This window comes from Suricata suricatta, chromosome 7, assembly GCF_006229205.1.
Source record: "Suricata suricatta isolate VVHF042 chromosome 7, meerkat_22Aug2017_6uvM2_HiC, whole genome shotgun sequence".
NCBI lineage: Eukaryota > Metazoa > Chordata > Mammalia > Carnivora > Herpestidae > Suricata > Suricata suricatta.
The window spans coordinates 24819870-24836676 of NC_043706.1; the positions used below are offsets into that span (position 1 = coordinate 24819870).

Consider the following 16807-nt stretch of genomic DNA (forward strand, 5'->3'; position numbering starts at 1 on the left):
ATCTCGGAGCAGTTCACGGCCATGTTCCGGCGCAAGGCCTTCCTGCACTGGTACACGGGCGAGGGCATGGATGAGATGGAGTTCACCGAGGCCGAGAGCAACATGAACGACCTGGTGTCCGAGTACCAGCAGTACCAGGACGCCACGGCCGACGAACAGGGCGAGTTCGAGGAGGAGGAGGGCGAGGATGAGGCTTAAGCTCTCAATGTAAAGCAGGTTAGGGAAAGCTGAGAAGGAAAAGCACGGGGGAGGGGGGCTTAGTGGTGAAAAATCTCGTGGCAGTCGAAGGAAAGAAGCATGGTCTTCTCTAGGTGTGTGCGCGGCATCTCTGGTGCTCTTCACTGTTGCCTGTCATTTGATTTCTTTTCTTTTTGTAATATTGATGACATCAGTGTAACATTTGAGATATTTCTGAACTACTGTTGTAATGGCTAAAATCACATAAACATTTGTGTCCTAATGGTGTCCTCTCTTCTGCCTCCTTCTTCTCTTTATTGAGTTCTTTATTGCCATTTTGAATGTAACTTTCAGGATACATATCTATTCACTTCTTCCTTTAGCAAAGGGAGGGAAATGGTGAAAATGAATTTACCAAGGGTATGGCAAAATTGAACCAACCACAGTCATACCCAATGGAAGATATGACATCAATCTGAATTTGTAAATGCCTTTAAATATTTTACTAGTTGAAAGGGTGCCTACTTGAAAGCAGACTAAGTGTACTTTTATATAGAAATCCTACTGTGTCTTTACTTCCTTTACCAAAAAAAATTTTTTAACAGTTACTATCTGCAGACAGCACAAAATTCTAAAGGATAGAAAGTGGGAATAAGTCTCTTCCTCCTGTGTTTCTAGCTACATGTTTCCTCCCTGGAGGGCAATCTTTCTTATCATTGTTATCTTTCCTGCATCCTTGCAGAATTATTCCATATATTTTCAAACCTAAGCAGATTATTCCTTTTTTTCTTTCTTCATACACTTTATGATAGGAACATTGTTCTGCTGACTCTTCTTCACCAAACAGTGTATCTTCAAAATATGGAGAGCTCCCCTTCTTTAAATGGATACATAGTATTGTGCCATAGTTTATTCAATCACTTCTTCTCTACCAATGGACACGTAGGTTGTTCACACTCTTTTCCTATAGTACAGTGCCACAGTGAATAATTTTGTGCATATGTCATAGTGTGTATGAGAATAACTTACCCATAAATTTCTCTGGAAATTTTCTGCCAAATTGTGTCATGCTCTGCCTTAGTTTGGGCCAGTCAGTTTCTCATTTGGGGAAGAGAAGTAGAGAGTAAGTTATAAACAAAGGTACAAAATTTATGTAAATACCCTCCTAGAAAGAAAAAAACATACAGCCGTTAGAGCTATAATTTTTCTGATTTTTAAACAAATGCAAAATTGGAAAAAAATGTTACTTTAAATCTGATCCTGTATTTATTTCATTATACTTGCTTCTATTCCAAATAAGTGTTTTTTAAAAGAAGGAGGAGGAGGAGAAAAAAAATGAGTGGTGGATAAAGAATTTCCATATTAAAGAGACTGAGGTATACATGAAAACAGTTTCAAAGAAAAATGTGAGCAGTGTCATTCTAAATGGCGTGAAAACGGTCCCCAAAATGGAAAAGAGCTACAGTTTACTTTACAAATATTATATATTATAAATATATAACTAGACCTAGTGATGAGTAGGGTCAAGTGGTCAGAGTCAGTGACTTCTGCTTCCCGTACTCTATACTTAACAGTGAACTGGCTGGTGCCATTCCTGCTGAGCCGATGTAAAGCTTCCAACAACCTAATTGAAGGAGAGCATTGGTTTTAAATGCCCTGAATCTCGGGTCCGCTGCCAGGACCGCCTGGATCCTTGGCCATGGCTTGCCCACATCCTGTCAGACACATGATCAGTGACTTTGGAGAAGACAGGGATCACTGCCAGGTGCTTCTTGGCATATTATAAGTGTCCTGGTGAGTGTGTGTGTTTGTGTTTGTGTGTGTGTGTGTGTTCAACCCCCAACAAAGGAAATGTTCTATTGCTCCCTGATATGCCACCAAGAGGATATTCACTTTTAGGCAGACACAGTATCCAAATTCTAAGACCCGCTGGAATGTGATGCTGGATTCAAAGGTTGGGTTAAGGGAGGAAAAGGTGGAGTTACCTCGAGGTCTTCCCAAGAGTCTGAGAAGGAACAGAAGCCACAAATGTTCCACATTTGCCTTCCCCTCTACATTAGCCCCAGAGATGATTTTAGCTTATGTTAGAGTTCCTATTTTGTCACAAGTGTGTTAAATTAACTGAAATTTGAACCAAAAGTAACCTTAAGAGATCATCTAGCTTGACTCTTTATTTTGGAAGGGAAGAGATTGAAGCTCAGTGACTCTTGTCTAAGGTCACTGAACTTTTTTATACAAATCAGATCTTGGACTCAGTGTTCTCTCTACAGCCCCTGTTTTATACAAGGCCACATGAAGAAGGGAAAGAGAAATTTCTTGGCTTCCAGAAAAAAAATCCCAATGCAACCCAACCTTCATGGATGGACTGGGCACAGCTGGAATGCTGAAGGGCTTTTGTCTCTAGTGATTGATGGTGCTGAATTTCCTGGTTCTAGAACACCACAGAAACAATGTTCCAGTGTGATCATGGTGGCAAGAATGTTCTATGGGCGGATGGTTATTGTGAAAACGAGTAGGAAGTTAATGAGTAGGAAGTAGCACATTGGAGTGCCACCTTCTACGCATCCTCATTTTAGTAGTTAAGATGTGACTTATGTACTAGACAAAGCTTCTTGACAACTACTGTAATACTGACTTCTTCCCAGTGTTTAAGAGAGATCCTATTGTGTGGTCACGCTTTTCTAAATGCACCTCAAAGTTGAGCTATGTACTTGAAAACTGGCCCACTCATACCTTTGTTTCTTAGAAGCTTTTTTCCCCTACCTTCCCTATTCCTCATGTTTTTCTTCAGGCATCTTGCCAACACATACCCAGAGAAGCCTATTTGGGTGCAGTTTATTTCACTCAAAATGTTTCATAGTCAAATTTTCCTTTCCTTTTAACTGAGAATTTACAAGCCATAAAATTCACATGCAAAAGAATAGAAGTCAGTGCATTTTAGTATATTCAGAGGGTTGTGAACTATTACCCTTATGTAATTGTAGAGGATTTTCATCGACCAAAAAACAAGCCCCGTGCCCATGGGCAGCCCCTCCCTCTCCCTTCTTCCTCTAGCTCCTGGCAACTACTGATCACTATGGATTTGCTTATTCTGGGCATTTCATACGGATTTGCTTATTTTGGACATCTCATGTAAATGGACTCATACAACATGGGGTTTTATGTTTGTTTTTTTTCACTTCGCATGTTTCCAAGGGTCATCCATGTTGTAGCATGTGTCAGTGCCTCATCCCTGTTTACGGATGAATGTTATCCCATTGCATGGATATGCCACATTTTGTTTATCAGTTCATCAATTGGTGGACACTTAGGTTGTTTCCACTTTTTAACTATTAAGAATAATGCTGCTAGGGTGTCTGGGTGGCTCGTTTGTTTAAGGGTTCAAGTCCCATGTCGGGCTTCACGCGACAGTGTGAAAGCTCCCTGGGATTCTTTCTCTCCCTCTCTCCCTGCCCCTCCCCTGCTCGCTTTCTCTATCAAAATAAACAAATAAACTTAAAAAATAAATAAAATAATAATGCTGCTATGAATAGTCATGTACGTGTGTGTGTGTGTGTGTGTGTGTGTGTGTGTGTGTGTCTGCGTTTCTCCCGAATTTATACCTAGGGGTGGAATTGTTGGGTCATGTGTAACTCTATGCTCATAATCATTTTGACTTCCACTCAAGGGTGTAAATGCTTTTGAATTTGCCCAGAAGGCCAAGACAAAATGGAGATCAGGAATGTCTTGGGCTTTTGTGTTTGTGCACCCATATAGAGTCTTAATATTGTAGAGTTCGAAGAATGGAGGAGACTATAGAGATCTAAGGAAAGAAGAGAAGAAAGAGGGAGGGAAAAAAGGTACCTTCTAGCTAAATAAGCCACCTTAAAGATAATGTCTATAGTCCCCCCAAAGACTTCTTCCATTACATTGGCCAACCTTTTTTGCAGGGAAGGCTGTACAAAATAAGCTTTTAGGTGGGCACATTACCTGTCCAAGCATTTAGGGTTCGGGTAGGAAGGAGGAAGTGGAGAATGAACACGGGATGGGAGACTGCCAGTTTCTCCCGTAATTAAAAAGGGGCCAAGAAGTGACATTAACCCAGGTCTCTCAGCTCCTCTTCCAGTGCTCTCTGTAGACATAAGTTTGCAAAGGGCTTCATGGTAAAAGTGCTCATTTTCCAAAACAGCTGAAGACTGAAAGAAGATCTCTTCCATTTCTTTTCTTTTCTAAAGTAGGCTTCACACCCAGTGTGGAGCCCAGCATGGGGCTTGAACTCATGACCCTGAGATCAAACCTGAGCTGAGATCAAGACTCAGATGCTTAACCAACTGGGCCACCCAGGTGCTGCTGAAAGAAGATGTCTCTTCTTCAGGATTAGAAGATTTAGAAAATTTAGAATCAAATTTCTAAATCAAAATGTTCACTGACTTTTCAGCATTTCTAACTTGTGGTCAACTGATGACAGCACACATCCATGACTTCTAGAGAGAGTCCTTTCAATGACATATTGTGAAATGTTCATAGTAGTAGGTTGTGCTGATCATGAACATTTATAGGTCAAAGCAATGGGATTTTTCTTTCATGAATATATTTCACTGTGACTTGCAAACTTGATCACTGAGGAGAAGGAATCAAAGCTACTTTGGTGGATCGGGTGGGAGGAGCAGGCACCAGAGAACACACCAAGAATGAGCAGCTGTGGGGCCACATGGGCCACACCTGCTCAGGAAGATACTGGTAGGCGTCAGTGACTAATGCAAGTCAAAGGGCTAGAGGGCCAGCCCATGCCAGGGAATCTGAGATAACCACATCCAGAAGTAGCTGGGACTCGGAGATCAGCTGAGAGGGACGAACTCGCAGAGGTCGACAGGAGGAGTCCAGCGTTAGTAGGAAAGATCGTTCAAAGTTAATGCTCTGACGAGCGAACTTTGCCTAAGTGAGCCAGAACTAGAGAAGCAAATTTCCAGACTCTGCTTTCCTTTAAATCTCTAGGTAGTTAGGCAAGATTTTTGGACCTCATTTACAGGAAAGAGGGAGGGAATCAACATTTACCAAGTGTCTACTATGTGTTAGGAAGGTTATTGCAGAGACTATAGTGTAGAATGGGGAGATATCTCAATTATGTCATTTATTAACTTTGGGACCTTAACAAGCTATATCCCCCAATTCTCCTATAACACCGAATTCTTAATATCTACTTGTTCAGAGGTTTAAATGTCATTACAGCATATATAGTGATAAGACATGATAATCATCAATATTAATCGAATGTGAATTGTTGGTTATACATTGATCTCATTTCATCCTACAGAAATGCTATATAGTTTATGGGTTTATGACTGTGTCCAAGATAATTTGAAAATTGCTTTTGAAAAGGTGAGTTTGGGAAATTATGGACTCACATAATCAAAAAGTCCAAGGGCAGATCTTTCAAGTTCCGCCATGATTACATCTGGAGCCTCTAATGTGTTATCAGAACATTCTCCTTTATTACTCTCTTGCCTCTGCATTCTGGTTTGGCTTCATTCTTTGGCAGGCTTTCCACACATAGTGGCGCCTTTAAGTTCATTCCACCCTGTTGCTAGAGACCCAGAGAAAAGAAGAAGGTCAGAACTATGTTGTGTGCCCGCCCCTGAATCAGTAATGTGGGAAAGGAAAATGGACACTGATCAATTACCTGTGTCATGTGTCCTCCTTTGAGGTGGACGGGGAGGGGGGAGGCATGTATGACAATCTCACCTTTTAGGAAACTGACAGTTTCTAAAAGAATTCAGGCCTAGATTAAGCAACTTGTACCAAATCATTCAGCTCTTACGTGGAGGATCTGGATATAAACCCCAGGGATTTCTGACTCCAAAGTGCATGATATTTGCAACACAACACCCAAAACAGTGATTATAGCCACTTAAAAAGGGATATTCAGAGCGGCAGCTGAGGATGCACGCCTGATTCACACATAAGCAAATATCCAGAAGCTCCATCTTGCTGACCAGCTCAAGTCTAAATTCAAAGAATCAGACCATCTGGCAAACCTCTTTACCTCCCTTCAGTTTCCAATATTCTGCACAAATGCTTTCTTTTATTAATTTCTCCAACTAAAAATGCCACACTTCCTCTTCTCCAACCTTCACCATTGCAGATACCATCCTCCCTCCCAAGAACGTCCTGTTTTTCGTCTCTTCCCCAAATGCTCTTCAGTTATACTAAGGTTCCACTTTTTCTCAGAAAACTTTCTTTATCTGATACCTCCTGTGGCATATTCTTTGCATTCTGTATAATAAAAGCCAAGTCCTAGGAGCAGTCCTAACTCCAGTCCTAACATTTTCAACTTCAATTTTGACTATGGTTCATTGGTTCTCTATTATGAGTGGGTTTTTTTATTCCATTTTTATCTCCACTATTGGTTTCGTTGTGTGTATGTTTTTAGTGGTTACTCTAGGTTTTTTTTTTAATGTTTATTTTTTGAAAGAAAGAGAGAATAAGCATGGAGGGACAGAGAGAGAGGGAGACACAGAATACAAAACAGGCTCCAGGCTCTGAGCTGTCAGCACAGAATCCAACATGGGACTCGAATGCACAAACTTTGAAAGCATGACCTGAGTAGAAGTTGGTGGCTTAACGAACTGAGCCACCCAGGCGCCCCTCTAGGGTTTATGAGATAAATCTTTAACTTACCATCATCCGCCTTCAAAGCACTGCCTCTTTTCACACAGAGGGTGAGATCCTTCCAGCAGATGCTTCCATTTGGCCTTTCTGTTTTCTGTGCTTTGTAGCCATATCTTATTTTCACATATTTGGAAACCCCACTCTACACCGTCACTGCTTCGCTTCAAGCAGTGATCATTATAAGACACTAAAAACTAAAGAAAACATATTTATCCACACATTTACCAATTCATCTCTCTTCATTTGTTTGGGTTGAATCACATTTTCTTCTACCTGAAAAACTTCCTTTCGCATTTTTTTGTATCGCTGATCTCCTGGCAAGAATCTCTCAGCCTTTTTTGGCTGAAAAAGTTTTCATTCTGCCTCATTTTTGACAGATATTTTTGCTGGATATAGAATTTTACATAGATGATGTGTTTTCTGCCAACACTTTAAAGATGCCATTCTAGGGGCGCCTAGGTGGCTCATTCAGACTTCAGCTCAGGCTGGGTGGCTCATTCAGACTTCAGCTCAGGTAATGATGTGATTTATGGGTTCAAGTCCCACACTGGGCCCCATGTCGGGCTCTGTGCTGACAGCTCAGAACCTGAAGCCTGCTTCAGATTCTGTGTCTCCCTCTCTCTCTTCCCCTCCCCTCCTCCTGCTCTGTCTTTCTCTGTCTCTCAATAATGAATAAATATTTTAAAAAATTAAAAATAAAGTTTAAAGATGCCATTCTATTGTCCCCTGACTTGTGCTGTATGAGCGGTCACTAGTCATTATCAACTTTGTTTCCCTGTATGTAATGCTTTATTATGCCTAGCTGCTTTTATTAAGATAATCTCTTTCTTTCCTTGTTTAAAAAAAAATTTGTTATTTAAGAATAGTTGACATACTTGGAATAAGTCGGATCTTTTCGAAGCTTGCCTCTAAGCTTCACGAGGGCAGGTCCGGGGTGCTCTGAGGTCTCGGGGTAATTTAGCCCCACTCATGGCAACACGCAGGCGGCCTCTCCATTCCAGCTCCCAGGAACACCGATCGTTCCTAGCCCTCTGCGAGCTCAAGGAATGGTTTGTTTATGCCTTCCAGTTGTCCTTCCCTATTCTCGAGTAATCTCCAATTTTGTATGTGCATGTCAATTCTCAGCCCAAGACTGCGGAGGACCTCTGAGTTCTCTGGGGAAGTTCCTCCCTCCTGGCAAGCATTGCTTGTTGTCCAACGTCCTGAGAAACATTGTTTCATAGGTTTTGCCCATATTTTAGTTATTGTGGTCAGGAAGATATATCTAACATCTATTACTCCATCCTAGCCAAAAGCAGAATTCCTCTCTTCATTTTCTTTTGATTAAGATGTGTTTGGGGGGGCCACCTGGGTGACTCAGTTGGATAAGCGTCTGACTTCTGCTCAGGTCATGATCTCAAGGTTTGTGGGTTCGAGCTCCATGTTGGGCGCTGTGCTGACAGTTCAGAGCCTGGATCTTGCTTCTAATTCTGTGTCTCCCTCTCCCTCTCTCTCTCTGTCTCTATGCCCCTCTCCAGCTCATATTCTGTCTGTCTCTTTCTCAAAAATAAATAAACATTAAATTTCTTTTTAATGTGTATTTGGGGCACCTGGGTGGCTCGTCAGTTGGGCGTCCAGCTCTTGATTCCGGCTCAGGTCATGATCTCATTGTTCATGAGTTCTAGCCCTGCACTGGGGTCTGCACTGTCAGTGCAGCACCTGCTTGAGATTCTCCCTCTCCTCCCACCCTCTGCCGCTCCCCAGCTCTCTCTCTCTTTCTCTCAAAATAAATAAATTTTTAAAATGTGTTTTCTTTCTTTCTATCTAGTAATTCTCTTAGTATCCATCCTGTTTATTTGCTCTTGTATTCCTTCTAATTTGGACTTGATTTGTAATATTTTCTTTATTTTTACCTTTCTCTGTTCTTTCAGTTATTTACAAATATTTATTTGCTCCAAGAATCTCATTTCAGTTTTTCTAATTTTAATGTATTGTTTCCTTTTATATATGTTCTCCTTTGCTTGACTTTTCCTTCTTTTTTTTAACAATTTTGAAATTTGAGGTGATAGTTTTCACTAGTTTGTACCTGTTGTCTTTCTGGCATACTTTCATCATTCATAAAGAAATTACTCCTGATTTTTCTTTATTTTATTAATAATTTAGTATGGATTTGATCATGATCCTTTTCTGTTGTCCATTTTTAAGTGAAATGAGCTTTATTGTTTAGGAGTAAGAGGAAGGCCCAAGGACTTTTAAGGGGCACATGGCTCTGTAGCGCCCCCTTCTGTTGGCTTCAGAAACCGCCCACTTTGGGTATCTGCTACAAAGCTCCCTCTCCTTCATTTTTACTGGGATCTTCTTTTCCTTGCCTGTTACTAATCCTACCCTCCGTATCACGGGATCTCCTTCCAGCAAATTTTACTCACGGTCAGGTTTGTTCTGAAAAGGGATTTTGATTTTTCGGGTTGAGCATTCATTTAGTTAAGCTTCTTGGTCTGTTTTTTGATGGGAGAGGCTTGATGGGGAAGGATGGCCAAGGGAGATTCGAACCTGTGGTCCCACCTCCACAATCTTCCAAATCACCCAGAATCCAGTCCTTTCTAAAGTCTTGCAGGTCCAACTGTCATGTTTCTATTTCATTGCTCATTTACTTCAACAAGTATTTGTTGGGTACTCACTGTGTGCATGATGTTGTGCTAAAAATTACAAATAGGAATAAACATACTCTGGTCTCCAAAGCCAGTCAGGGAGGCAAATATAAGCACAATTAAGTACAGTCAGGCGGCAGTAAATGCTGTGAAGTTGCCATGGAGACACAGAGACGACAGCAACTAATTCACACTGGTTTGAAGCCAGGGCAATTTTCACAAAGAAGCAACATTTACATTCCCCCAAACTAGAAGGTCTAATGCGATCCGCATAATAATAGGAATCAGGATTCTTTTAGGAGGGTGGACTGATTTAAACAGCAGCTCTTGAAACAGCCAAGCTATGTTATTAAAGAAAATGCAGCAAGATAATGAGTACTGTCTTCCGTGCAGAGCTGCATGCTTCTTGTCACCCTCAGCCTGGCCTCCTGTTCGTCTTATTGTTTTATTTGCTAGCAATGCTGACAGGTCTCTGGGAGGAAGACAGTATGGCTGCTGCGTGGTGTAGGTCCTATCTCTTCCTCTTCGTGGGAGGCACACCAGATTGTAGCTTGCCGTTCTTCTGCTGGAAGAGGGGACCTGTCCTGAGCATCCCTGCCTTCTTGACCTGTGGCGCTCACTCCCAGCCCTGCACCTCCCCATCACCTGGGTAAGCCCACAGGCGGGCTCCTTGGCTGGCATTTCACACAATCAAGCCCCTTTGTTTGGGCATTCTCATAGAGCCAATGGGTTGATGTGTGTGCTGGCACAGGAAGAGGGCAGGGTGCCATCTACCCAGCTTTTACCCAGAGCAGTCTTTGTGGGCAGATCTTCATGATACAGTACCAATGTGTGTGTCTCACTTCTATTCATAAGAATGGGTTTGGTTTTTTTTAGTGTTGAATCCTGAACTCAATTATGCAAGGCTTCAACTAGAATTTTTTTAAAAAGGCATAGAAGATGTGGTTATTTTCTGCAGGGTTTCCTCAGTCTCTGATGCTATTGCTTCTTACAGAACCAGAAGCTCAGAAGCAGGAGGAGGCCAGGCAGGAGGTGGGAGAAAAAGGGATGTGAACTCCAGAAGGCCTTCTCTATATGAGCCCCAGTAATGACCTTCCAGAAAGGGGAACCTGTTCAGGAGAAACACAGCCTGAAGCTGTTGACTAAAAGAGGAGGAAGAGCAAGAGAAGTCAGAGTCCAGGAGAGAAGGGATGAGCAGCCTTCCCAGCTGCGCCACATGCCTCGCCTTCTGGGTGCGCTGCATTCCCCAGGCCAGATTCTGTGCCCGGGCCTCAGGCAGGTCACTTCAAGGTCACCACTCCTCCTGCAATCTAGGGGTGCATTGACCTCCCAATTCCTCACCCGGTGGGGAGCCCTTTTGCAAGGTTGTTCCTTTTTATAGAAAGGTTTACTTTTTTTAAAGCTTATTTATTTAGAGAGAGGCAGAAAATGTGAGTGGGGGAGGGTAGAGAGAGAGAGAGAGAGAATACCAAGCAGGCTCCACACTGTCAGTCAGCATGGAGCCCCCTTGCAGGGCTCAAACCCACAAACTATGAGATCATGACCTGAGCCAAAATCAAGAGTTAGATGCTTAACCAACTTGAGCCACCCAGGCGCCCCTGCAAGATTTTTCCGTAGGATGAGCTTAGAAACTTCATTGAAGGAATTAGAAACTAGAAACTCTAAAGCTTAGAAGAAAGGACTTCTAAACTGCAAGATTCTTGTCCTACCTCAACTGTCTTGCAGATTGGCTCCACTGGCACAGTCCATTGGGCTCCTCTCCCCCATCTTCCTTACTTCACCTTGTCTGCTCTGGGCACCAAGCAGAGAAACTGGGTCATCTGGGCCACAGTGGACATGAGATGGATCCCTCGGTCCCTTTAATTACTGGCTTCTGTCTTTCTCTAACTTCTGGGCTTGGCCTGAGGTGGGACCTCTGGCCTCGGGCTACCTGGCCTTTCCATTCGTTCATTCCTTTATCCCTCAGCCACTCATGCAGACACTTCCCCTTTGGACAATCCGTATTTCTCTCTGGGGCTTCAAATCTCTTAAACAAATCCTTCAGCTCCATGGCCTTGGCCTGGTTTTCTGCCCCCACCTTTGCCCTCTTTCTCCTGCCTTCCCCACACACAGCAGATTGGTTGTTCATGATCACTACGTCTTTCAGTAAGCTGCATCTATTTGTCCTAGAGGCATGGGCTGAGTTTGGGACTGATTATGCTTCAGTTACAGGGGCTTGGTTGGGGCACCTTGGTTCCTGAGAACATATCTACCCCGCAATGAGATGGATAGCCAGATTCTTTAAATGTCCGGGTTTTAACTCATTTTTAAGCCATTCACTAAGTCCCAAGTTCCTTTCTCTAGCTTTTAGCTCATATGTCCAATAATAAGTGAGCAATGCTCTTTTGCTAAATGTTCTGTCCAATAGAGCCTCAAGCAGTTCTGCCACTGGTGCCCAAATGATAATGAGGCATTGTTCTGATTATAAGCTGTGTGACTTGGGGAAGTTACTCACCCTCTCTGGGTTTTAGATTCTGCATCAGTAAGCTAGGAATGGTCATTATGGCTGTTCTATATGGTTAAATGCAAATGCAGTATCTAGAACAGTGCATTTGTGTACCTAGACCAGTGCTAAAATAGCAGTGTTTTTGTTTTTAATGTTCACTTATTTATTTTGAGAGAGACAGAGAGTCTGAATGGGGGAGGGGCACAGAGAGAGAGGGAGAGAATCCCAAGCAAACTGTGAGATCATGACCTGACCAGAAATCAAGAGCCAGACACTGTATTTGCTATTATTACTGATTGTGGTCAGGACTATGGATAGCATTAAAGGCAGTGCAGAAGGACTGTCGTCTCTTAGAGTGCCCTCCCAGGCAAGCCTTCTGTCCAGCTGTCCTCAGGACACATGGCTGGTACTCAGGTCAGAGAGCGGAGGGACGGTGACACCACCCACACTCACACACACACACACACACACACAGGGTAGCTGAGTGAGGATAGGGCATGGACACATGAGCCTCATTGTGGGCACTCCCAAAGTATGAGGCTCAGCTCTTTGGCTCAGGCTGGTGGTGCCAGCAGGACGGGCTCGTGTTGGGGGCTTCGTAATGCCAGGAAGCTCCGAGGCCACCGTCGAGATCAGAAGTGGCATGATGAACAGCACAAGTGAGTGCATTTGGGCATACCCCTGAAGGCCAACCTTTTTGGAGGTGCTTCTTCTGCAAAGGGAATTGCATTGGGAAAAGTAGGGGTTGAAGCCAAAGAGCCAAATTCTGCCATCAGAAAGTGTGTCAGGGTCCAGGCGATCAAGAAAAGCAATACATAAATGGATAAATAATCACAGCCTTTGTACTCAACGATGGTTGTTTGAATTTTATTGAGGAAAATGATGGAAGTTCTGGCCGTGAGATCATGACCTGAGTTGAAGTTGGATGCTTAACCACCTGAGCCACCCAGGCGCCCCAGTAATACATTTTCAAATGAAAAGAAAGAAAGAGAGAGAGAGAGAGAGAGAGAGAGAGAGAGAGAAAAGAAAGAAAGAAAGAAAGAAAGAAAGAAAGAAAGAAAGAAAGAAAGGAAGAAAGAAAGAAAGAAATGAAATGAAGCCTGACCTTGTTCTTTCTCTTCTTACAATTCTGTTTCCACACAGTATAAAGTGCAAGCCCCCTAACGTGGCACTTCTGGTACGTGCTGAAAGTAGACTTACCCTCTCACGGACAGCTTACCCTACGTTGAGCCCTGCCCAGTACAGTACACCTGTCCCCACAGTATTCTGCTGAGCAGTTTGGACCTTTGGCACCTGCTCCCTCTTCCCATAGGCATTCATTGCTCACTCATCCATTTCCAGATGTGGCTCCTCTCTCCTAATCCTTTTGGGGAGTTTTTCTTTTGAACCCGCAGGTGGATTTTCTGCACCTCCTTGGTTCTGACAATTTTACATTGAAATTCTGCTCTTGCTCTCTCTCTGCTAAACTTGAAGCTTTTTAAGTGTAAAGAACAGTCTCAATCACTTCCCCATGCCCATGGACCTCAACCTGCTTCCAAGTCATTAGTTTTGGCCTCACGGCAGCTGGCAAAGGGCTGGGCTACAGACTGCTGAGAAATGAAAAACGTTCTAGGGCGAATGTGCGTCATCCGTGCTATGTGACACTTTACAGCCCAGCTGTCAGGCCAGAATCAATAAAAACCCTGTCAGCGCCGGCTGAGGAGAATATGAAGTAGGCAAGCAAAGGACAGGAGGGTTTGGTCCTGATGTCGACCGCCAAGCATGTTACCACTTAGAGCGAGAACAGGTCAGGAACTTTCGATCTGCTCCTACCCTAGAAATGTCTCAACTTTGAATATGATGCAAAAGGAATCCAAATGCTTTGCGCCTTTTAAAACTAGTTCTAGCTTGCTTCACCTAATGCTTGGCATAGCTAATCTTTCCTAACTTGACAGTGTTGTAATCATTTCAGTATACATCATTGGATTGCTAAAAATTCATTCTTTTTTTTATGAGAAAAGGGTTTTTGAAAATGTTTAATTTTCTTCCTCCTCTTTTAAAATCACAATTCCTGTTCAACTCCGCCCTCCCCCCCCCAATGCAGTCCCCAACAACAGTGGAAAACAAATACTTCTTTTTCCTTATTTAGGCATATTAACCACTATTATCCACTTTTATTATAGAAAAACATGTACATAAAGTAAAAAAATCATTTCACTTGGTCTCACCATTAGTAATGAGTTCACACCTAATGTATGTCTTTCCAGATTTATTTCTGTGCACATATACATGTACAAATATTTTGATGAAAATATGGTCATACTGTGACTACCATTCATAATGGCATCTTGGTATGGATCCGTTTAGATCCAGATCTTATTTGGTGTCCGTGTAGGTCTGTTCTGTTAAGACTGCATAGCCTTGCACTGCATGGGTGTACCAAAATGTATTTAATTCCCTGTCACTGGACATTTCTGTTGGACGTTGTCAGCAATGCCTAAAATAAGATTTTTGTATTTGTGTCTCTGGAATAATTATTTCCTTAGGATAAAGTCCAAGACACAGAACTGCAAGGTCTTTGCAATGAAGTCTTTAAAGTGTGTGTTACATCTTGCTTCACACAAATTCTTCTGTGTAGCCAGAGCCCAGTCTACAGCTTTGAGCACCAGTGAGGCCAGAGTGCGGCAGAGTCCAAGCTCCTGCCAGTATGTCTGCCTTAATGTAACTGAGCTACTTAGAGGCGTGGCCTGAAATCCAAACACTCCCGGCACTACAGGGGCCATCTTTTCCTGAGGGATATTCTCACCAGGAATCCAGTTAGGGACCACACTTCTGCCAATCTCTGAGAGTCTTGTCTTGATTCAAAAGCTATGCTAGGCTTAAACTTCTGGAAAATTTTATCTTCTCGGAATTCACATTTTGCTGTGGAATCCAATTCTTTCTCAGGCACTCACCCACACTTCCTGTGATCTCTGCAACATCATCCTTTCCCACAACTTCAGGTGTAATGCCATCTTTTGTTTCAGGAAAAAGAAGTGGGACCTGGAACTCAACTATTCGAGTTATCTGTGTACACGCCTGCTTATGTCCCCATCTCTGGTCTAGATTTGGATGCCACCGACGGCAGATATGTGCTGTGGGACATCCGGAGCCAGTTTGGGGACCCAGAGAGCCGCAAGCCCTGAAGAGGAGCGTACCAGACTCCAGCTGGAGGTACAAGGATTCTCTGGTCTTGGGGGGCAGGATCCTCATAAGGTGGCTCATATGAGTAAAATTCCTTTTTCCTGGGCAGCTAGTTCCTAAAAACTCACAGCCGGCTTAGCCCGGCGACTCTGGGTAGCAGAAGAGAAAGAGGCCTTGGTGGAAGGCATCCCGGGGTGGCCAGGCAGCGACACGCGGACAGGTGCACCTGCAGCACAAAGCGGCTTGTCAGCTGCACAGCGCCCAGGCCCCCCGCGGCCCCGCCCACCCGCCCGCCAGGCCTGCTGCTCCTGCACCTTCGTCAGAGCTGCTCCCAGCCGGTCTCCCAGCCCAGCGCGTCCTCCCCAGGCCTTGCTCCGCCTCCCACTTAAATCCTTCAATATTTTCATAAAAGCTGTTTTTAAATCCTTGTCTGATACTGACATTTAAAAAATCTGTCATTTCTGGCTCTTTCTATTGCTTGATCTCCCCACCCCCGAATTATGGGTCACATTTTCCTACTTCTTTTCATGTCTACTATCTTTCGATTAAATTGAGGACAATGCAAATGTTTCATTTTCTAGAATTTGGATTTTGTTGTCATCTTTGAAAGAGTGCTGGGCTTCCTTCTTGCAGGTAGTTCACGCACTTGCAGATGCTCAGGGTCCTTCCCAGGCTTGTTTCTAAGCTCTGTTGGGTGAATCTGAAGTCGCCTCTACTTTAGTGCTACTTAAGTTCTGTTCCTCAGGTGTGACCCTTCGGGGATTTCTACTGAATATCCTGGGTGCTCATTGAACTATCTCCATGTGGCTGATCAGAACTCAGGTGTCTCCAGTGCCATGCAAGCATAATTACCAAATAGTTGCTTTTTTCTCTGGTGGTTGTTCTTTGCTTGGCCTTGTGGAGTCTCCCCTATGTGTCACAGAGCTAGCCTTCAGCCAGAAGGGGCCATGCAGATTAATGGAGCTATTTCCTTGCGTTGCTTTGCAACCTCAACCTCCCTCTGCGTTCCAAACATCTGTCTGTCTTCTCAGCTCAGCAAGACTCTGTGCTCTGTCTGGATTCCTTCTCTCTGTAGCACCCTTGAGAAAGTTCTTCAGGCAGAAAGCACGAGTGGATGGCAGGATTCACCTCATTTGTTTTTCTTTTTTTCAGAAGGTGTGTCTGTTTTCCAAGGACTGAAAACAGTGGTTTCTCAGATCCTGTCCAGTGCTCTCATTGTTGACGGCACAATGACTGGTCTGGAATCAATTTATTTCCCATATACTCTTTTTAATGAGGCTTTGGGGGAGATGGATGGTTATTATGTGGTTTAAAAAAATAAATAGTACGCTGGTTCTAAGGGAGGTTTGCCTTGCTCTTAGAAAATAATTGGGCAAAAATAAATAGTACCTTTTCTGCCTCTGAAGACACTGATGCCACAGAGCATTGCAGCAGCACCCACGAGGGAAGCCGATCTGAGGGGAAGGCCAACAGGATGTTGAGAATAACAGTTCTAGAAAACACCGAGGTCTGTGGTAACATCAGGGAATGACCAACCCTGAATCTGTCCTAGCTTTCAACTGGCCATTTTCAAACACTTCCATCTCAGGGCCCCTTTACAATCTTAACAGATTATTGAAGATCCCGGGGCGCTTGGGTGGCTCAGTCAGTTGAACATCCAACTTTGGCTCAGGTCATGAGTTTGAGCCCCGCATCAAGCTCTCCATTG

At 43.5% G+C, this 16807-nt stretch overlaps 1 protein-coding gene and 1 pseudogene across 2 annotated transcripts in view; one reads left to right on the forward strand and one right to left on the reverse strand.

Annotated features, from left to right (window-relative positions):
- The window catches only part of LOC115296570 (tubulin beta-2B chain), a 50438-nt gene that overhangs the window by 2112 nt on the left and 31519 nt on the right, over positions 1-16807 (forward strand). Inside the window, exon 4 of one of the 2 annotated variants that reach the window (XM_029945036.1) lies at positions 1-460. This exon is cut by the window's left edge and continues 284 nt beyond it. The exons of the other annotated variant lie outside the window; for it this stretch is intronic. Within the exon in view, the coding sequence (XP_029800896.1) occupies positions 1-198 (198 nt within the window). The 3' untranslated portion in view covers positions 199-460. Of the gene's footprint in view, positions 461-16807 lie in introns of those variants that run through there. 2 annotated transcript variants of the gene reach the window in all.
- LOC115296356 overlaps positions 13461-16807 on the reverse strand; it is a 33110-nt pseudogene continuing 29763 nt past the window's right edge.